General features: G+C 37.2%; 1 protein-coding gene across 1 annotated transcript in view; it reads left to right on the top strand.

Annotated features, from left to right (window-relative positions):
- Window positions 1-19,434, top strand: part of ZNF385D (zinc finger protein 385D) — a 288,666-nt gene that overhangs the window by 59,199 nt on the left and 210,033 nt on the right. Inside the window, exon 2 of the mRNA XM_090283015.1 lies at window positions 14,404-14,546. Coding sequence (XP_090139141.1) covers window positions 14,404-14,546 — 143 coding nt within the window. The remainder of the gene's footprint in view (window positions 1-14,403; window positions 14,547-19,434) is intronic.

The raw sequence follows: 19,434 nt of genomic DNA, 5'->3' as shown, positions 1-19,434 counted from the left end.
TATTTTTATTTATTTTTAAAAGATTTTACTTATTTATTTTTTACAGCGAGGGGAAGGAAAGGAGAAAGAGAGGTGAAGAAATATCAATGTGTTGTTTCCTCTTGTGTGCCCCCAACTGGGGACCTGGCCTGCAACCCAGGCATGTGCCCTGACTGGGAATCGAACCAGCAACTTTTTGAGGCCAGCACTCAATCCACTGAGCCACACCCGCCAGGGCTCCTTTCTTCTTATTTTTTGCTTTTTCCTATGCCTCCCACCACAATGCTCATATGTATTTTGCAAAGAGGAATCAATGCATATTTCATGTTCTTAATAGGAATCAACCAAATAGTATTAATGAAATTAAATGTAGTTTGCCATTTCCATATGTTCTCTTTAAATACACTTTCAAATAAACACTGTCTTATTTATTCATCTATTAATCCATTCACTCAAGAACACTCGAATGCCTGTAATTTTCAAAGCACTTTGCTAGGCATCATGTAAAAAAAATTAAGGTAATAAAAGCAAAAACTTTATTAAGGTAAATTAATAAATTAATTATTAATAAATAATAAATTAATAAATTAAAAATTAAGGTAATAAAGGTAAAAAAGTTCAAAAACTTTTAAGTTAGCATAAAAAAACTAGACTACTAAACAAAAAGACTCATAAGAGACATAATGTTTAATTATTTAAATAACATTAAAATCAAATTTAATAAAATATATTAATTTATTTTTATAATTTTAATGAAATAATAATAACAAGGCAATAAGAATAGTTACTATAACTTAACATTTACTCTGTTAAATATCTCTTTATGGAATCTTTAAAGAATTCCTGTGACTTAGGTATTGTTTTCCTTAACTTAGAAAAGAAGGAACTAAATAGCTGCCAAGTTCCCGAGGACATGAAAACATTGAAATCTGGATTCAGGTTTCTGATGACAAAGCCTCTTCTCAAAACCACTTAAAATAGTCTGTGGAAATTTACAAAAAAGAAAGCTGATTGTCATGCTAAATGGACGGGAGGAGGCGTTTCAGCTAAACCTTGAAGGGCAGAGAAGGGCAGAGAGGCGTTAAGTAAGTTACACAAATTTTTTTTAAAATTAAAAAGTATTTTTCTTACCTTAGTTATATGAGGAAGCCACCAAATATTATGAACAGGAAGAAAATGTCATAATGACATTTATAACATGGGAGACAGATAGCACTTCGAAGGCATAATGACTTTTGAAAATGATATTTAGGACAGATGAGAATCATTCAGGAAAATGTGGGGCCAATTTCAGAAGAGACATTTCTTACAGAATTTCTCTCCTCCCTCAGCAGGCATTCCTGTTCAGAGCAATCTGACTCATTCTGTTTCATTCTTCCTTTGGGATTAATGTTCTTCAAAAGCACAAAATAATCTTTATAATTTAAGGCAAACGGGACCTTTATTTGAAAGGACTAACTCCAATTCTTGGGTGCAGTGATTAGAGTCCCTTCTCAAGTTTCTTTTTAGGGTCCTTAGCTGTTTTGCTTTCTACAGATTTGGGGGGTTTTACACCAATCAGGTCAATCCACAGATATCTACCATCTTAAAACAGATCAATAAGGAAGAATAACAATGGGGAGCTCTATATTCTCAAGACACTCAATCACATCTGAGTTGCAAGGGGTCTCAGAAAATACGTTTACTATGTCAATACCCACTATTGCACAAAGTCAAAAACTGGAAGTCTCCCACTCACTGAGGAGGAAGTGCAAATCTCCAGTTGTCCTGTAAACTGGGCAAGCTTGTCAGAAAAATCCAATGCTCTTAGTCTTCTCCCCAGATTCTAATCAAAAGAATGCTGAGCACTTTGCCAAATGGCTCAGTATAAGAAAACCATGAGGGTTATTTCACTATCCATCTTCCATTGGTTACAAAGGAATTCTCTGCATCTTCTGAACTGATTGATGAGCATGCCCATAGATGTCATACTGTCCTCATTTTGCCATGTTTTGATCATTTTGAGTATTTATTTTGGGGATAGCAAACTCTGATTAACTGGATTAGATACTGGTATGTTGAATTAGAAATAGGATTGATTGCTAACATATGTCCTGAGTACTGGAAAAGAAAGTGATATTAGGGATTTTTGTCCTTGGCTTGTGGGGACAATGAATAGAATATGATTTTTTCAAGGAGTAAAGGTATTGAAATCAGTCAACTATGTTTGCATCCCTACTTTGAATTAGCTGCCATACAGTATTTATTCTCATTCATCCTGTTCCCACTGCTAAAAAAACCTTAAATTTTTAAGAACTAATGGAATTTTTATGAAAATTAAAATCATATATATACATATATAATTGAGGTTATAATTATTATTTTAGTGGCTATTTTTTTTTATATTGGGACTGCTTTGAGTAATTTGGTTTATATGGTTCACCACATGCCAGCATAGTACAATTTTATTACTGGAATATCTTATTGCTAAACTAAATTTTTTCCTTAGAAATTCATTTAGGCCTGTGCTATTCTGGACACCCAAATTCTAAGCAATAATAAGAAGATGAGTTTCTTGTAAACTTGCATTTAATGAAAATTCAGAGACAAATTCTCTGGCTCTCCTACATCAGCCAGTTGATTCTCGCTCAGTTTGAGTTGAGGAAAATTCATGGGAATTAATAGCACAAGTCAAGATATGTATGTGCTTCATGGCAAGTCAGAAATTGTACGTATATCTTAGTCAGCAATTCATAGGAAGATAAGAATTTGATCATGGTAACGAAAAACCTGTGTTCTCTTGTTACCTTGGTCTCTGATCTTGGACTTCTGGATAAATGCTTGGTATCCCCAGCTCAGGACATCTCCATATTTAACCTCTAATGCTCATCATCTCTACCAACATGGCTCCCCGGAGTGACAGCACCCACTGATTATCTGCTTCCTTTTCACTCTAGGTTAGCTTTAATTCTGTATTTAACTGCACTGTTTTATGATGTCTTTTATTTTATCCCAATATAGATGCCCCTTTTCACTGTGTGTTGCATCTTAGTGATGGCTGCATAACATTGGTGTGATGACTTTCTCCTCCCTGAGGCTATAAGCAATTTCTTTTTGTTTGTTTGTTTTATGGATTTGCAAATCCTGTATCTGCTGCCTCTTGGCTACTTGAATATGAACATTTAGATTTTCTTTCTCAGAGACAGTTTTTGCTTCCATAATTGCTCTTTTAAATTGGTGGGACTCATAATTTACATATTTGAGAGGGAGAAGGATATAGTATAATCAAAGAATACAGGCTTTGGTTTCTAATTTTTCTTGGCTCTACCATTTAACAAGGTGGTTTATTGTTAGTAAAATGATCTCAGTAAGCCTCCATTTCTTCACCAGTGAAATGAGAACAAGGATATCTTCGTTGTTTATATAAATAATTATGTAAAACCATCTAGCACAGGCCTAGAATAGAGTCAGTGCTCAAAATGACAGGACTTCTTATAAAAATGAAATATGGTTATGTGTATCTTCTTGCTTACAATCACAATCATTTTATTTCTCTTCCATTTAAAGCCAGTCACTTTTAGGATACCACGATTACTACAATTCCATTAGTAACTGGTTTTACATCTTTTCCAAGGACCAAATGTTTCAGAATTAAAAGAAAATATCAAATTTAGGTTTGTTTTAAGCAAAACCTGCCAGAAGAAACAATCACATTCAGGCTGAGACTAAACAGAGCACTTATCAACTCTACATGGAATGTTCTTGAGGAAACTGAAATCAGAATTTCTTTTTGCTATTATAGAGCTTATAAGAATGTTCACCAAAATGGAAACCAGAACTAACTTCCTAAACCTTGGAAGCTGATTGATGCTTAAGATAGAATGTGCTAAGTACAGGCCCTCAAGATAGCAAAAATGTAATCTTTACTGTTCTTAACACATTGTATTTAATTTGATGATGTTGACAGTGACATAGTCTCTTCTTCCATGGTTCTTTCTAAATGTCACCCAGTGCTAACTCCAGTGGCATTTTCTAGGAATTTTGTGCCATGGCTATGAAAGGAAACTCACTTGAAATGTAGGAAAAATTACAGTGAAATATTGAATGAAAACATTCACAATGAAGCAAATGCTCTAGGAGCTATTACCGTGAAGTTCAATAAAATTAACTATGCCCTTCTGGATTATGTGGACAAAGTGAAAGATAGTGCTGAACCAAAATTGAGTTAATTCAAATAGAATAAAAATCTGATACTTGTAGGTGAACATATATTTTCATATGCATATTAGTCTATTTGGGCTGCTATAACAGAATATCATAGACTGGGTGGCTTATAATCAACAGGCGCTAATTTCTCACCATTTTAGAGATTTGGAAGTCTAGGATCAAGGTGTCAGCAAATATGGTATCCAGTAGGAACCCACTTTCTGGTTCATAGGTGGCCACCTCACATGATGAAGAGGTGAGAAAACTCCCTGGAGCCTCTTTAATAAGGGCACTACTAATTCCATTCTTGAGGGCTCTGCCCTTAAGACATTCAACTCCCAAAGATTTCACCTCCGAATACTATCACATCGGGGATTATATTTCTTAATATTAATTTGGGAGGCAATATTGAGTCTATTGGTTTATGGTGTCTGGTAGATACAATATATGCATAATGTAATATATATAGTATTATAACCCCCAGTGGAGGCCAGAAATGGGAAATTGCTTGAATAGTCTGGTGCCTTAGAAAGAGTGCTTCAGTATATGTTGGTTTGATTTGCTTTGGCAAAGTTTAATTGAAACTTTTGTTTATAGAATTATTTTTCTCTACCACCTGTTATTGACAAAGGGCAATCTATGAATAAATTGGAGATAGAAGAGCTTAGACTATAGAAGCAGAGTATTTGGTGTTGAATTCTTGCTCGACAACTAACTGTATGGCCTTGAGCATTGTCTCAACCTCACCATTGCTCTACTGCCTTATTCATAAGGGTATGGAAGGTCAAAGAAGGTGCATTACATAGAGTACCCAGTGCAGCACCCAGTGTGCCGGAGCTGAGATGTCATTGCTTTTATCCTGTGAAGGAAAAGGGAGTGCTTACAAAGATAGAATAAATTTGTACCTAAAAATGAATCCATGCTTAAGCAAGTTATACAGAGAAACATATTGATCGAATTATAATATGAAAAGACCAGAGCTTTTGGTGTTTGGGCTATCTCTTTTTAAGGAAGAAATGAACAATGGAAGCTTAATTGAACTAAAAATCTATGACAAGTTTTTCACTTTTTTATCAATGTACTACAAGAAACTCTCTGATTATTTAGTACCTGTTTTTTTTCTAGTTCTTCAAGGAAGTTGCTGGTTTCTGAAATGGACAAAAATTGCTAATTTGCGCTTAATAGAAGAGAGGGTACAATATCTCAGAAGGCTATAATTCACTTTAATTAATGCGGTCATTTGTTTGCTGATGCAACTGTTCATTCATTTATCCTTTTCTAAAAAACAAACAATCAGACCAAAATTACTAAGTAAGTGTCAAGAACTTCCTAACATTGAAGTCAAGGAGGAATACAATAGCCATACTTGTCAAGACCCAGCATCCTTATGCGGATGCTGTAAGTCCAGCAGAGTACATTCATATGGCAGACAGAGTGGGGCACTGAGAAAATGATCCTTCTGCAATCATATGTAGGAGATACTACCTAAAGGACATCAGATTTGAGCTGCATCCTGAACCAGGAATAGATGATTGGCTCTTTGCCATACTTTGACGTAGGTTTAGAGAATATGTGGGGATGAATGTACTGAGATAAATACAAATTACCATGCTTATTATACTGTCATTATTTCACATTTTCTGGGCCTAAGCGCTAGCTGAAACTTAGCATTCCAAAAGTGAGTTATATTTGATGTTCTGGATTGGGTCAGTTCCTTTCCATGCCTTTAAAACATATTTACCCATATCTGTGGTGACTTATTCCATTTTTCCTTTCCAGTCAAATTGTTTAAAATATTTTTTTTCCTCTAGTCTCCATTCTGAATCCCTGATCCTTTTCAAAAGTGGCTCCTCTTTGATGTTATCAAGTTAAATGACTGTGCTTAGATGACTCATAAAAGTCACCAAAAATCTCCAAGACTTTAAATCTAACAGATGATGCTATCTTATTTGATCCCTCTGTAGGCAGCCTTTTCCCTCTGGATGATCACATTCCCCTCTCCTCTCCTCCATCCCATTTTTACTCTTCTTCCAGTTCTCATTGTCTTCACTGGCTAAAGGTCCTCAAGACTTGGGACCTGGTCTCTTTGTTCTACACTTTCCCAAGGAAATCATTTTTCTGTCCATGCTTCTGGTGCCTACCAGATGACTCTCCTTCAGTGTTTACTCTGAACTCTAGGCAGACTTATCCAATGACTACATTTCCACTGACACCTCCAATTCATTTATGTCAAAAACTTAGCTTGTTCTCTTCTCTTAGACCTGGCATTCCTATCGTGTTCTCTATCTCAACCAAAGGCCTCACCATTTACACAATAAAAACAATTAAGTGACATAAATGAAGGCGTTCCCTAATTTGTATGTTTTAATTAACACACCTTAATGTGCTGGGAAAACCACACTTAACATTTAAGCTCAGGAAATGTTTTATTAATACCTTCGACCACATTTAGTGCCTACACAGATTGGCAAGTGCTTAGAGATGAAAAGACTATAACACAGTTATCATGAGGGAGAAAACATGGGAAAGACAGGTATTTATCAGGCTATAGAGAAACTGCATGCCCAGCTCTACTGACAGAGAGATAATCATGCAGGCAAGTCCCAATCAAAAGGCAGAGGTCAAAGAAAAACAAAACCATGTAACAAGAGATCAGGGTCATCTTTTCCGTTTAATGACAGAGATGACTAAAGCCTAGATGTTATGGAAAAATTGCCCTGAGAGGCAGACACTGCTGGGTAGGTTTATCTGCCTGTATTAGCCAGATATAAACACTTGGCTATTAGTGAGACTAGACTGGACACACTTTGATGAAATAAAAGCTTTGTGATAGCACCCTCAAGGATTATCAGATATTAACATCCATTTACCCCATGACTACCTCTTTTCGCATCCTTCATTTGAAGATGTGGTATCATTTTTATCCAGAACACTTATTGATTCCAGCATTAACAGTTTTTTAAATTAGGTCACCTTTTGAGTATTATCATCGCTGAGCACACATGAAGATTCAGAGACTGGCCATTGTCTTCTCCAGGAATGGATGAATAATCCTTTCTGGCATGATCCCAGCAGTGTGTGGCAATGTCCTTATTTGGCTCTGAGAAAGCTCTCCTCTTTAATCTCAGAAGGAGACGGACCCCCTGAGAAAGTAAGACTTCCTCTCCTAACTGCAATGCATTCTGAAGCAGACTGTATCAGGCACCTTATCTGTAAATTACTCATTACTTGACAATGTTGGTTTTTTCACTGGAGCAGTAGTGTTCAATAGAAGCTTCTGCAATGATGGAAATGTTTTGTTTTGTTTTTTAATTGCAATATTCAACATGGTAGCTTCTAGCCACATGTGACTATTGAACATTTGAAATGTGGTGAGTGTGACTGAGAAACTGAATTTTAAATTGTACTGTTTTAATTTAAAATAACTACACATGGCTAATGACTACCTTATTGGACAGCTCAGTGCTAGTGCACCTCTTTCTATTAGTTATAATTGATGTTGTGATTAATTAAATAATTAAATCTTGGGGTTTTCCTGTTGAGGGAAATGTTACATTTTTACATTCACTGGTGCTGATTGAGAGGATGTTTCCAGGCAAAAATTTCAATTTCCTGTGAGGAGGTACTTGTCCTGATTTATGCACTATTTGACAAGGGGGTGAAGCACAGAGGGATATTTAGGGGTAAATGACTAAAATTCCTTACTCTGGCATTCCTAATGGAATCTTCTCCAGTGTCTCCCAGGCACAAGAAATGGTCTTGAGACTTGGTTAAATAAGTGAGAGACTCCACTTTTCTTCTAGTGAAGACTTAACTCAGGGTATTGCCAAGTGGATAATAGCAATATTTTGATTTTGGTCATGACATTCAATGACAGTGACAGAGCAAGTGCGATTAGTTAGTCTAACTTTCTTAGCTGCCTTCCAAAATGAGTTTTGAGGTGACTTACTGAACTATGTTAAAACCACAACTTTAAACGAATAAATAAAGGATTTGGACGATGAAAAACGTGGATCACTGACATGTTTTTTTTTTTTTTTTTTTTTTTTTCTCCAATGGGTAAAGATCGAGTCACTGACCATTGATTCTGGCAAATGATTTTGACTCATTGTTTCCAGAATGGTGCTCCAGTTGCCCTGACTAATACTTCCATCCTTACCTCATTCCTCTCTGTGGTCAAGTGCAGGGTGTGCAAGACAGCAGGCACCACCCTGTGCGGCTTAACGCCATGAACTGCCCCTGTTGATGAGACTTTGCTTTAATATAGGAATTGATCTACCAAGGGCAAGTCACTTTAAGCTAATGGGGCCCTTTGCCTCTGGTAGAAACTGCTGGATCTACTACAAAACCTAGTAGGTGAATCAACAGTCCAAAACAGAGAGGAAAGCTAAAAACAAAAAGAAAACTTGTGACCAATTCACACAAAATCAAGTTTTCTCTCAAAATATGTTTTTAGTTGTGTTAGTCAGTTGGGAACAACATTTAAACAAAGATAGGAACTGAATGGAAGTTTGGATCACTGAGGTTTAAGGAAACATTATAAACATCAGGTTTCCTAGTCAAGGGGTAAAAAATAACAACCAACTGCCCACTGTAATCCCCAGCCAACAACCTTGCATTTTTGAGGGGCAGCCACACAAAGGAATACAATGAACACACATTTATTTTTCTCATTTGTTAAGTAGATGTTAAAGAATGTAAAGTCAAGAGCCTTTGAGTCATGTTTGATATGATATATGTGACTTTCTGGATTCTTTCTCAAATATTGGGTGGTGCCAGCATGTTACCATGGTAGATCAATACTGGTGATAAATACTGAATATTCTTTTATTATCTCCTTTACAATGAACAAGTCTCTTCTTTTTTGAATGGTGTTAAAAATTTCTCACAAGATTTATGATTTTAATGCATTATATTCTGAGTGCAAGAGAGCTGGCTTGCCTAATATGACAAAACTAACTTTGTAGAGTGTTCTTTTTGTTGTTATATTTTTGTGTGCTCTTGTTTTAATGTAAAAGCTATGTACATTTTTGCACTGAAAATTGTTACGTTTACTCAGGTTCACATTAAATGCCATTTATTACCTGTGTAATTTTAAGTAACATATTTGACTTCCTAGAGCCTTGATTTTGAGTTTGTAAATTGGGTATGTAAAGAGACACCTGGCAGAGTTATCACACATTTAAAGGACTAGCAGTTCTAGTTCATGCTAATTAATGAATACATTTATAAAATTTAGCTACGTTCTTTACAATCACTCCTACCCATTGTGGCTAGCCAGTTTTATTAACTACAGTACTCTACGGACAGTGTTTTGTGTCCAGTCAAGTTTTGCCTTCATGGCCTAAATCCATCATTTATTTTCTATTTTCTATGTGTAGTCTCAGATCTAAATTTCTTATTTCCACTATCACACAGACCCCAGAGCTCCTAGTGTTCCCCTGCCTTCTACAATGGGCATGGCAAATTCTGGCTGAAACAGAGTAGTCGTACTGTGTATGAAATTAATTGCTTAGCAAGTAACTACTTAGGACTTGATGTTATGTAAATGCTCTAAATATTTTCCTGTTAGCTGTGAACACTGAGTAGTTTTATAATTTAATAATAACTCACTATTAAAATATATATAATTAAGTTGATGGTGAAGGAAGGAGATACTATAGAAATTATTTATCCCATCAAGAAAATGTAAAATGTTCTAAAGCACATACTGGCATCATGAATATTTAACAGTGGTACCCCCTGATTATTTTGAACTTTGGTTTTGTCATTTTTGAAAATGAAAGATTAAGTAGTAGGTTAAGCTGTCAGAAAGTCTGTGACTATGTGACTTTTGATGAACTCTGAATGAATCAAATGCAGAAATCAAGGTTAAAAGTGTTGTACAATTGAAAGAATACTATTCCACTCTCAAGGTATATTTCAAGATATTGATTTACAAAGTAGCCTCTTATTGCAAAGTGTCTTCTTCTGCAGGATTCAAAATAAAGTGAAGAATTTGAAGTCTCTTTTAAAATTATCTTGACTGACTACTTTCAGACAGCCTGGATATGAGTCTGGGCTGACCTAAACAGCTTCTCTGGTATTTATTAGGTTCATTAAAAATATATGCCTACTTTAGTGAGCACCAATTAGCTAGACACTGTACTAGGAACTTTATATACATTATATCTTACACAGTAAGCTTTAGCTGACAACCACTGGTTTAGAATTCCCATTTATCTGTAAAAATTGTTAAACATTTTCAAGTTTATGTTTTAATTTATCAAAATCCAAACTTCTGAAGTCATTATACCTTACTTTCTTAGATGGTCTCAGTAAACACATACCATTAACGAATAGGTTACTGAAGTATATTTTTCAAATTCATAAATTTGTGCTTTTATGAATACACAGCTATCTTGTGAATAGCGCAAAGTAATACTTAATATTCACTCCATAGTTCAATTCAAAGTTATAAATATAAACTAATAGAAATAAACATCAAAAAGTGAGAGAGAAGAGTTTTGTGAACTTTAATGCTCACTTTACCTCATTTACATTATTTATCTTTGTTATTTAATCTCTTACTCAGTATATAATAACTATTTTATACTCAGTGAGTGTTTTTAATTTGCCATTTTTAATGATATATAATAAAATTGGTATGGAGAAATAATAATTGTTCTGAAATCAGAATAATTTGTTAAAATTTAACTTGCTAAAACTGCGTAAGTTAAAATTGCATAGGCTGTGAAGTATGTGGCATTAGATACAGGCAGAGTTTCATGTACAAAGGGCATGGATTTATATCATTTTCAGTACCCAACCCACGGAGGAGGCTTCATAATGCTTTGCTCAGATTAAGAATAGCAGTATTTCCAGAAATGTGACATTCCACTGAGTGAAGCAACATTATTTGTAAACAGTAATAATAAAATAACTCTTTTAACCTACAGAAATGGCAAAAATTTTATATGTATTTTGATGTTTATTACTTTCCACATAATTTTATAATATGGAAGAGTGTAATAAACATTTATTCATATCTTATATGCAATCATTTCTATTAATAAATAAAGAGGAGAAACAGCCATTTCCTCAAGAAGCATATTTTAACCTGCTTTACTGATGAAACATTACATTTGCTGGTTTTGATTCTACACTATTTGCAAATAATATTCTTATTGCTGAGCATACACAGATTGGTACAAGTAAATTATTTCAGGATGTATCTAAATTTTACAGTCAGAAATTTTAGTCACAGATAATTTTTAAGAAGTAGCCTCAGTTTTGTGCTTCACTATAGATTTACAGCGATTTCACATTTCATGTAGACAAATGAATTGTTATATCCTGGAGTCACTGGGCATGTTCTTCTGGAAATGGACTTGGGCTTTATTGGGTGTGCTCTTGGGAACATCTGTTAGGAGTGAGAGATCCAGAAATGGGCAGAAGGAGAAGCTGAGCTATGATAATCTTAAGAAACCTCAATATAGTCTAGATTCTATGAGGAGCTTTAAAGCTGAAATAGTTTCAGAGCTGTTCAGCCTTAAGGCAAGGGAGAGAAACCATTAAACCTTTGTATTAATAAATACATCATTGCATGGGGCTACCAACCCCTGCCCTTGGGAAGCAGTTTGACCTTGGGTGAGGCAGCTCCTTTTGGCCCAGGGCAGTTTGTGAAGAGCATCTCTGTTGTGAGTCCTCAGCTACCAGCATTCCCAGCAGCGGGGAGATTTTGTCCTGAGCCCTGAAGGGGTCTGTGGGAAGCACACCCCAGCATCCACTACACCTGTCTTTGCATACAAAGTGGCCAAAGAATAGATAGTCACATGTCCTCTCCTTTCTAATTATCTTTTAGCTTTCTCTCTTCGAAAAGGTAGAAGAAATGAACTCAAATAGTTTCTCCAGCCTCTTAAAGTTTGATGACTCTTTGATTTTTTTTTTTTTTTTTTAATTCTCAGGAAGGAAACTCCAGTTGCAATATTGAGAAAGGGCCTTAAACTATATGTGTAAAAGAAATACATATGGCCCTGGCTGGTGCTGCTCAGTGGATTGAGCACCAGCCTGCGAACTAAATGGTCATCAGTTCAATTCCCAATCAGGGCAGATGCCTGGATTGTGGCCAGGTCCCCAGTTAGGGGTGTGCGAGAGGCAACCACACATTGATCTTTTCTCTCCCACTTTTTCTCCCTCCTTTCTCCTCTCTCTAAAAATAAATTTTAAAAAATAGTTTTTAAAAATAAAAGAAAATGTATCACAGAGGAAGACAGAAAGTGGGAATGAACTTTACCTAGCGGCCAAATCAATATATATTTATTCTTTGTGCCAAGCATTGTGCTCGAAGAAAAAATAAACTTGAGCTATCTCTTAATCTCTTTGGATATCCTGAACCAAAGGGGGCTTTCTAAATGAAATAACGACAAAATATGTTGCTGCTAAATTGCATTCTTGTAGTTATAGAAATGGAATGTTTCTGTGGAAGCAACAAACTCAACTTCTTTTTCTCTTCATGATGGAAAGTTAACCTTTACCTCACTTCTGAGATTTTAGGATAAAATAAGACAAGGATACATCTTGCATGTAACACAAATAAAAATAATTTTAAATGATTTCTTAAAGCTTATTATTACTTGTGGACATGTTAAGCCATACCACTGACTTCAACCAAAACTTATTTTTAAACTTCTATGTTTGTTTTAATATCTGCCCTCTCTATTCTCACTTGTACTATGTTTTATTTTAACTGGTTTGCTGGTTCAAACTTGCTAATGTTGTCCTTGCTGTTACTGAGAAACAGTTCAAGAGGGAAGTTAAAAGACTGGGAAAAAATATTGTTTTTGTTAATTTGGCTCCAGCTGATTTTCTACCTACAAGCAGAAGAGCTGATGATTTTTTTAGTATGGTTAATTAAATCTGGTGCTGATGGCTTCTGTTATAGGTATTAAGTTACTCACCTTGTTAGCAGATCCTCTGGTCTTGTAGGGTCGGATTCACCATTGGGGAATCATTTTAAAAATGTTTACCTTGTGTTCCAATAACTGATGGGAATTGGATGATGGTCTGTGTGAAATTGGCAGAGTTGACTGAGATTTGTCATGATAATTTGTATGGGGTCTCACTCAACATTGTTTTACAAACAAGATAGGTGAGTAAGGGGCACAGGCATGAACCTCTCTCTTATCTGTCTCTTGGAATTTGCTGTGAGAAAGAAAAAAAAATCCCACTGCATTTTGATTTCCTAATGCTTCTTGGATTCCCACCAGCAGGTTTTTACAGTCTGTTGCTTGCGTCTCAGATTAGAAGAATGCTCGCATATTTTAAGTTCCCTGGGATTCAACAGCCTTTAATTAACAGAAAATTGACGTTTTTAGAATGTTATCAAAATATGGGAGCTGGAACGCTGACATAGACTCTTGTCCTTCCAGCCTTTGAGTGCAATGGGCTTCTATGGCAAAAGTGTGTGATTCTTGCCAGCAGCTGGTTGGTTGCCTGCCTACTGTACACAAAGGGGGTGTCTTTGTTGGCATAACATTCCACTGCTTGCTTGTTAGTGACCTTCTGAAGTCCACCTACTCATGACTAGGAAGAAGGCAAGTAGTAGCTGACTGCTCAAAGCTATGGGATTGCTGAATGGTGCTGGGATTGCTCTACTTGTACAGGGTTCTGCTGCTTTTAATCCTCCAGTTGCCCAGCGAGTAAGGAACACCCGCCCGCATTTGTGGTTAAGTTTCCTTTCCGGGCCAGGTTCATGTCATCTCGCTGCCAGAGTTTTGGATGTGATGGAAAAGAGCAGTTCTGTAAAATAATCACTCAGACTGGATGCATATTCCGAGCAGAAGTTAATGTGCAGAGAGGGATTGAGGCGGTGCAGTGTGCAATAGAAAGGTTTTCTTTTTGAAGGGAGGGATTTTGGTGACAGATTGGCTGCTGACCCAATCCAGAGATCTAGGCAGGAAAAGAAAGATAAATTGGGGCATATGAAATGTTTGAAATGTCAACCGTTTCTTACATAACCAGATAGTTATAATCCAATGAGGAAAAGAAGCTGCTCCACCAGCTTCCTCTGCTCATTGGCCAGTTCTCAATTGAAGTCAGTATATTCCACGTCTTGTTTTTTCCAGTGACCCACAAAGCTGGCCTTTTGATCTCAAAAAAAGACCTTGGTGGGGTTTTCGTGCATGTGTGCGTGTGCATGTGTGTGTTTTAAAATGTGCTGGGTGTCCCTGATTGCTCCCTTTGCTCTCCTCTCTGTAGGTGGTACATGCCAGAGCCCTGCTCTCCCAGCCCTGGTCCGTCCACCAGCACCCCCTTTGCAACCATCACTGGATATTAAACCATTTCTTCCTTTTCCTCTTGACACTGCGGCCGCAGTCAACCTCTTCCCCAATTTTAACGCGGTAAGTCCCACTGTCAAGTTTGCATATACCAGAAAGGTGAGTACTGGAAAACCTTAAAGGCCAGAGGTGAGTTGGTCACTACCTCTATTTGGCTACATTGTTTTTTATTCCAGGATTGTCTGAAAACCACGACAAAGTTGGTTGCATGCCTGGTTATATAAGGTCCCCAGAGTCAGGCTCCTTCAAGGGAAAATGAAAATAGATTCAATTGATTGGGTTAAGCATGAGTCTATGTTTCCCCTTTAGTGTCTTTTTGGGTAGTAGTAACAGTTTTGTTCTTTTGTTGGACTATATCTAAACTGAAATTGAATGAGTTCGAGGAGATATCTAAAAATATAAATGTGTTTCTTCTGTATGGACTCTCTATTTTAGTTTTAAAATCTGTTACTTCTTATCTAATTTAATTAAGAAGACTCTGATAATCACCAATAGTGACACATTTCATGTAGAGAGCACTTTTTGCCTCCTTAACTTAAAACAACTTAGGGTTCTGGTAGCAAGAGTTTTCTTTCCTTTTTTTTTCTTTTTCTTTTTTCCTGCTCAGCCACAGTTGTTCAAGTTGTCTTTCTTAAATTACCCTGTTTTGATGGATCTTTGTCAACTGCCTTCTCAACACAAGTTCAGTTACTTTCTTGCCTCTATTTTCACTCTTCAGCATGTCTTTATAAGTTGGCAGATTTCTCATATTCATCATTATCTTTTTGTGTGAATACTGAGCATATTCTTAGTATAGAAATAGAAAGAAGAGTTGAAAAGGTTAGAAACCATAAGTGACATTTAAAAAAAAAATCATCTGATTCAGCTGTCAGCAGTTGTTATAATGCAGGTCTGAGCTTATCAATGACAGGACATGTCAACACAAGAAAGGCGAGGTGGATTGAGATGGGAGGTCACTGAATGCCCAGTGATCTGCATAATACAGATCTCTTGTTGCAATGTTTTGCACCCATGATGGATTTTTAAAAAATCTTCCCCAAATTAGATCATTCTTCTTCAGGAGACAGTAGTGGGTCTTATATTCTTTAATAAAATTTCATCATAGGTATTTGCATATGCCAGTGAGCTGGTACCCTCCTGTCCTTACTTAAGGGCAAGGGATAATCACAATGATTGCTTTGCTTTTTGGGTGTGTGTGTGTGTGTGTGTATATATATATATATATAAGAAATTTTCCCACGGGAATCTTATTTTGAAATCAATGGAGCATAAACAGAGCAGCATGAAGATCACCTTTCCAAAGTAGAAGTTTCTAATCCTAGGTGTTTCAGTGAAATTAAAGAACAAATTGCTCAGCATCTAATTCCCTGATTTTCAAATGACCACATGGGAGTCCCCTGGGTTCCCTTGCCCTGAGTTCCTTGTCTGTTCTTCTGTTAAGTGGCTTGCTGTTACAGTCGCACTTCGCAGCCCCCTGGGGATGATCATCAAGTGCTTTACCTGGCCTCTGAGACCACCTGGCATCCTGTCACTCATCTCCTGTCAGCTTTAGAGCAGTTGAAGTAAATTTCTGGAGGGCTGTAAAAGGCTGAATTTAAATCTTCTGATTTGCCCTTTGGGAAACATTAAAAGCCAAATGATTAATTTGACTGAACATTGTTTGTCATAAAACAAAGATGAGTGATATGCTGAATTATATGACACTGAGCAGATCCTTTACCTTCTTTGCTATTGTTTCTTCCCTGCTCTCTTAAAATAAAGGGAGTCGGCCAGATGATCCCTTCTTTTGGGGGTTATAACCATTCAAATATTTGAGCTTTTTTGGGCCAAGGCAGCATTGTGTGGTGATGAAGCTGGATTCTGTAGCTACACTTGAGGTTCAAATCTCAGAGCTGCACTTACCATCGTATGACCTTGGGTAGGTCACATACCCCCCATGAATCTCAAAATCTTCCTTTGTAAAATGGGGCTGTTAATTAACCTACTTTATAGGTGTGTGATGTTGCTTATGTAGGTTAAATCCTTTAGAACAGGGCTCAGCATATAACAAGCACTATTTAAGTGATAGGTATTGTAGCCTGTAAACCCTTCTTATTTTGAATGTGCAAGTCCATTGACTAACTGATTTCAAAAGTTTGACTTGATTCTTTTTCTTTTCTTTTCTACGATGGGTTGTGACTTGTGTTGCCATTTGTTCCATTTAAATGAAGAAACCTTCTTTTGCTACACCTACTGGATATTTCCTTCCTGTGATAGCCAGGGTACAGCCAGCCGTGGGCTAAGTCACTCCTTGCTTCCAACTGAGGGGCATGGTTGCAAAGCCATAGTTAGGTGGCTTCAGACTCAGGATTAGGGCATAGAGCACCTCTCTAAGTAACAGTCTGAGCTCTTGTGTGACTCTCAATCTGCAAATTCAGGGTGTATGCAACATAAACTTCTGTGAGTTGATTTTATTTATGGTGCAAGAGCTCATTCCATCAGGTTGGAGGGAACTGTAATTAAATTCTGTTTCAGGGTGTGCTAAGGCTCAAGAATCTGTAGGTTGTTTATCCAACTTTTGGTAGGAGACATTCTCTGGTCATTAAGTTACTTATCCACACAGGCATTCAAATGATGACCACCACCTGATTATTATGTCCCTTCACGTACCCAGCTCTCATTTTGGACACATAAACTTTGTGAGGCCATCAGTGGTCTGTCCTGTCTAGATGTGCCTTACTGCTCAACTTCTTGGCCAAGAAAATGATGAACCACTCTGCCACCCAATAACCATGCCCCGTCTGACCTTTTGGAAGCAAGGTCCATGAAAATCAGAGATCTTCTTTCTATTGTAGTCCTGCCCTGAGGATATGAGGATGGGATCATCTGTCCATTTGATGTAGGGTGAAGCAGAATGGTGAAGGAAATGTTAATAAATATACATGTAAAATAAAATATGTGAAAACGTACGTGGATATCTCTGACTATTGTCCTTCCACAAGAGAATAAGCCATTGGGTTTGGATGCGAGTCATGAAGAATAACGAAACATCTGTAAAAACAAGCACAGTAGGGGGGAAAGAAAACAGATGTGGGATCTGAGCTTTGATGTGGATATAAAAAATGGACATCTGATAAAACCATTAGGATCTCTTAATCCACATAAAGCCAGCTTTTAAGGAATAGCAACAGAAGCTGTTCTCTTGACCTAGGGATACTCTATTGCTGGATGTTTCAGTAGCTTTCAGACCAGAGACAGTTTTTCTGAATTCTTCCTACTCTGCTCATCAATCTTGTAAGATGTGGGAGTTTCAGTGCTTAGGACCATTCCAGGCTCAGTGCCCCCATTCTGAGTCTGCATTTCTTGACAGGAGTCAATCCTGTAGGTAAGTTGATGATGTTTGGGAAATAAATGTTAGGAAATAAGTAGATGAGATTTAGGAAAATATGTTAAGAAATGGTGTGAGCTTGCTTCATTAAGGTAATAGCTATTTATTAGCCCTGGGTGCTGTGGCTCAGTGGATTGAGCATCAGCCTGTGAGGCAAGTGTCGCTGGTTTGATTCCCAGTCAGGGCACATGACTAGGTTGCACGTCAGGTCCCCAGTTGGGGATGCAAGAGAGAGGCAACCGCACAGTGATGTTTCTTTTCCTCTCTTTCTCCTTTCCCCTCCCTCTAAAAATAAATAAACAAACAAACAAATAAATAAATAAATAAATTATTTTTTAAAAATAGCTATTTATTAAGCATCTTCTATGTGAGAGGAATAGTGATAACAAAACATTAGGATCTCTGCCACAAGTTAATTCAGTTTATAAAGGATAAATTGGACAAATAAAGACCCATTTGTAAATATGGGTGCTTTTACAGAGAAAGCTATGTAGAGGATAGGATGGCAGCTTGGGGACAGGAGTGGAAGGCTGTGTGTGTGGTTGTCTTAGTGAGGGTTTGGTGAGAAAAATAGAAACTATTTTAGGCATGCAAACAGGAAACGACTTCCTTTAAGGATTTAGGTGCTTACAAAATCTTTAGAGATACCGGGCGAACCAAGGTCAGAGAAGGCTGTTGTTGGCTCTGTTTTTCTGCTTGCTTTCATGGAGTCAGGAAGTTGCAGAGATGCAGGCTAGTCTGTAATCCCAGTTCCTTTTCATCCAAATCCATGAAATGCCTCTCCTCAATGGAATCTAACCTGGGCAGTGCTGGCAGAGAGACATGGGCACGTAAACCTCAGGCTTTCAGTCTTTGTGATGGAGGGGAGAACCCAGAAGAGGGGTGCAGTACTGAGTCCCCAACAGGAGACCTGATTGGATGGCAAAATGCAAGGGGCAGAGTGGAATAAGAAAAACATGAACATGTCTGTAATCGTGGGCAAGGGGCTAAGTCCATTGGCACTCTCATATCCTGTCCTGTAAAATGAGAATGACTAAATATTTCTTAGGATTGTTATGTGTGGGGTGGCTGAGTTTTAAAATGCTGGAGACTGAAGCTGTGAATGGGCTTCAATGAGAAAGACCTTGGAGAGAAGGGGGATAAGTAATGGAAGGGTTTAGTCAAAGAACGTATATAAATGACTCATGGACATGGACAACGGGGAGGGATATGACTGTGGGAGAGGGGGTGGGTTGGGTGGGGGAGAGAAATTGGGAGAAAAGGGGACAACTGTAATTGAAAAACAAAAATAAAAAAAAGAAAGACCTTGGGATATATAGAATGGTAGCTAGTCATTAAAAAGTGGCTATACTCCTTGACACTTTCCCCCAGGGTCTCGCAGTATCCCCCCCCCCTTTATTTTTATTTTTTATTTCTGTAACATTTTCTTCATATTCTTTTCAGTAATTATGACAATAATGAACTTTTAAAATGTTGCTGGAAGGTACATATTTTGGGGAATGTGTCCTTGGGGATGGATTGTGAACCTGGTTTCTACTTGCCTTTTCCATGGCTGTATTTCCTGTTGGTATCAAACTTAAAGGA

The sequence above is a fragment of the Furipterus horrens genome, unplaced genomic scaffold (genome assembly GCF_987537825.1).
Source record: "Furipterus horrens unplaced genomic scaffold, mFurHor1.1.pri manual_scaffold_7, whole genome shotgun sequence".
NCBI lineage: Eukaryota > Metazoa > Chordata > Mammalia > Chiroptera > Furipteridae > Furipterus > Furipterus horrens.
This window is presented reverse-complemented; position numbering and strand designations above follow the sequence as displayed.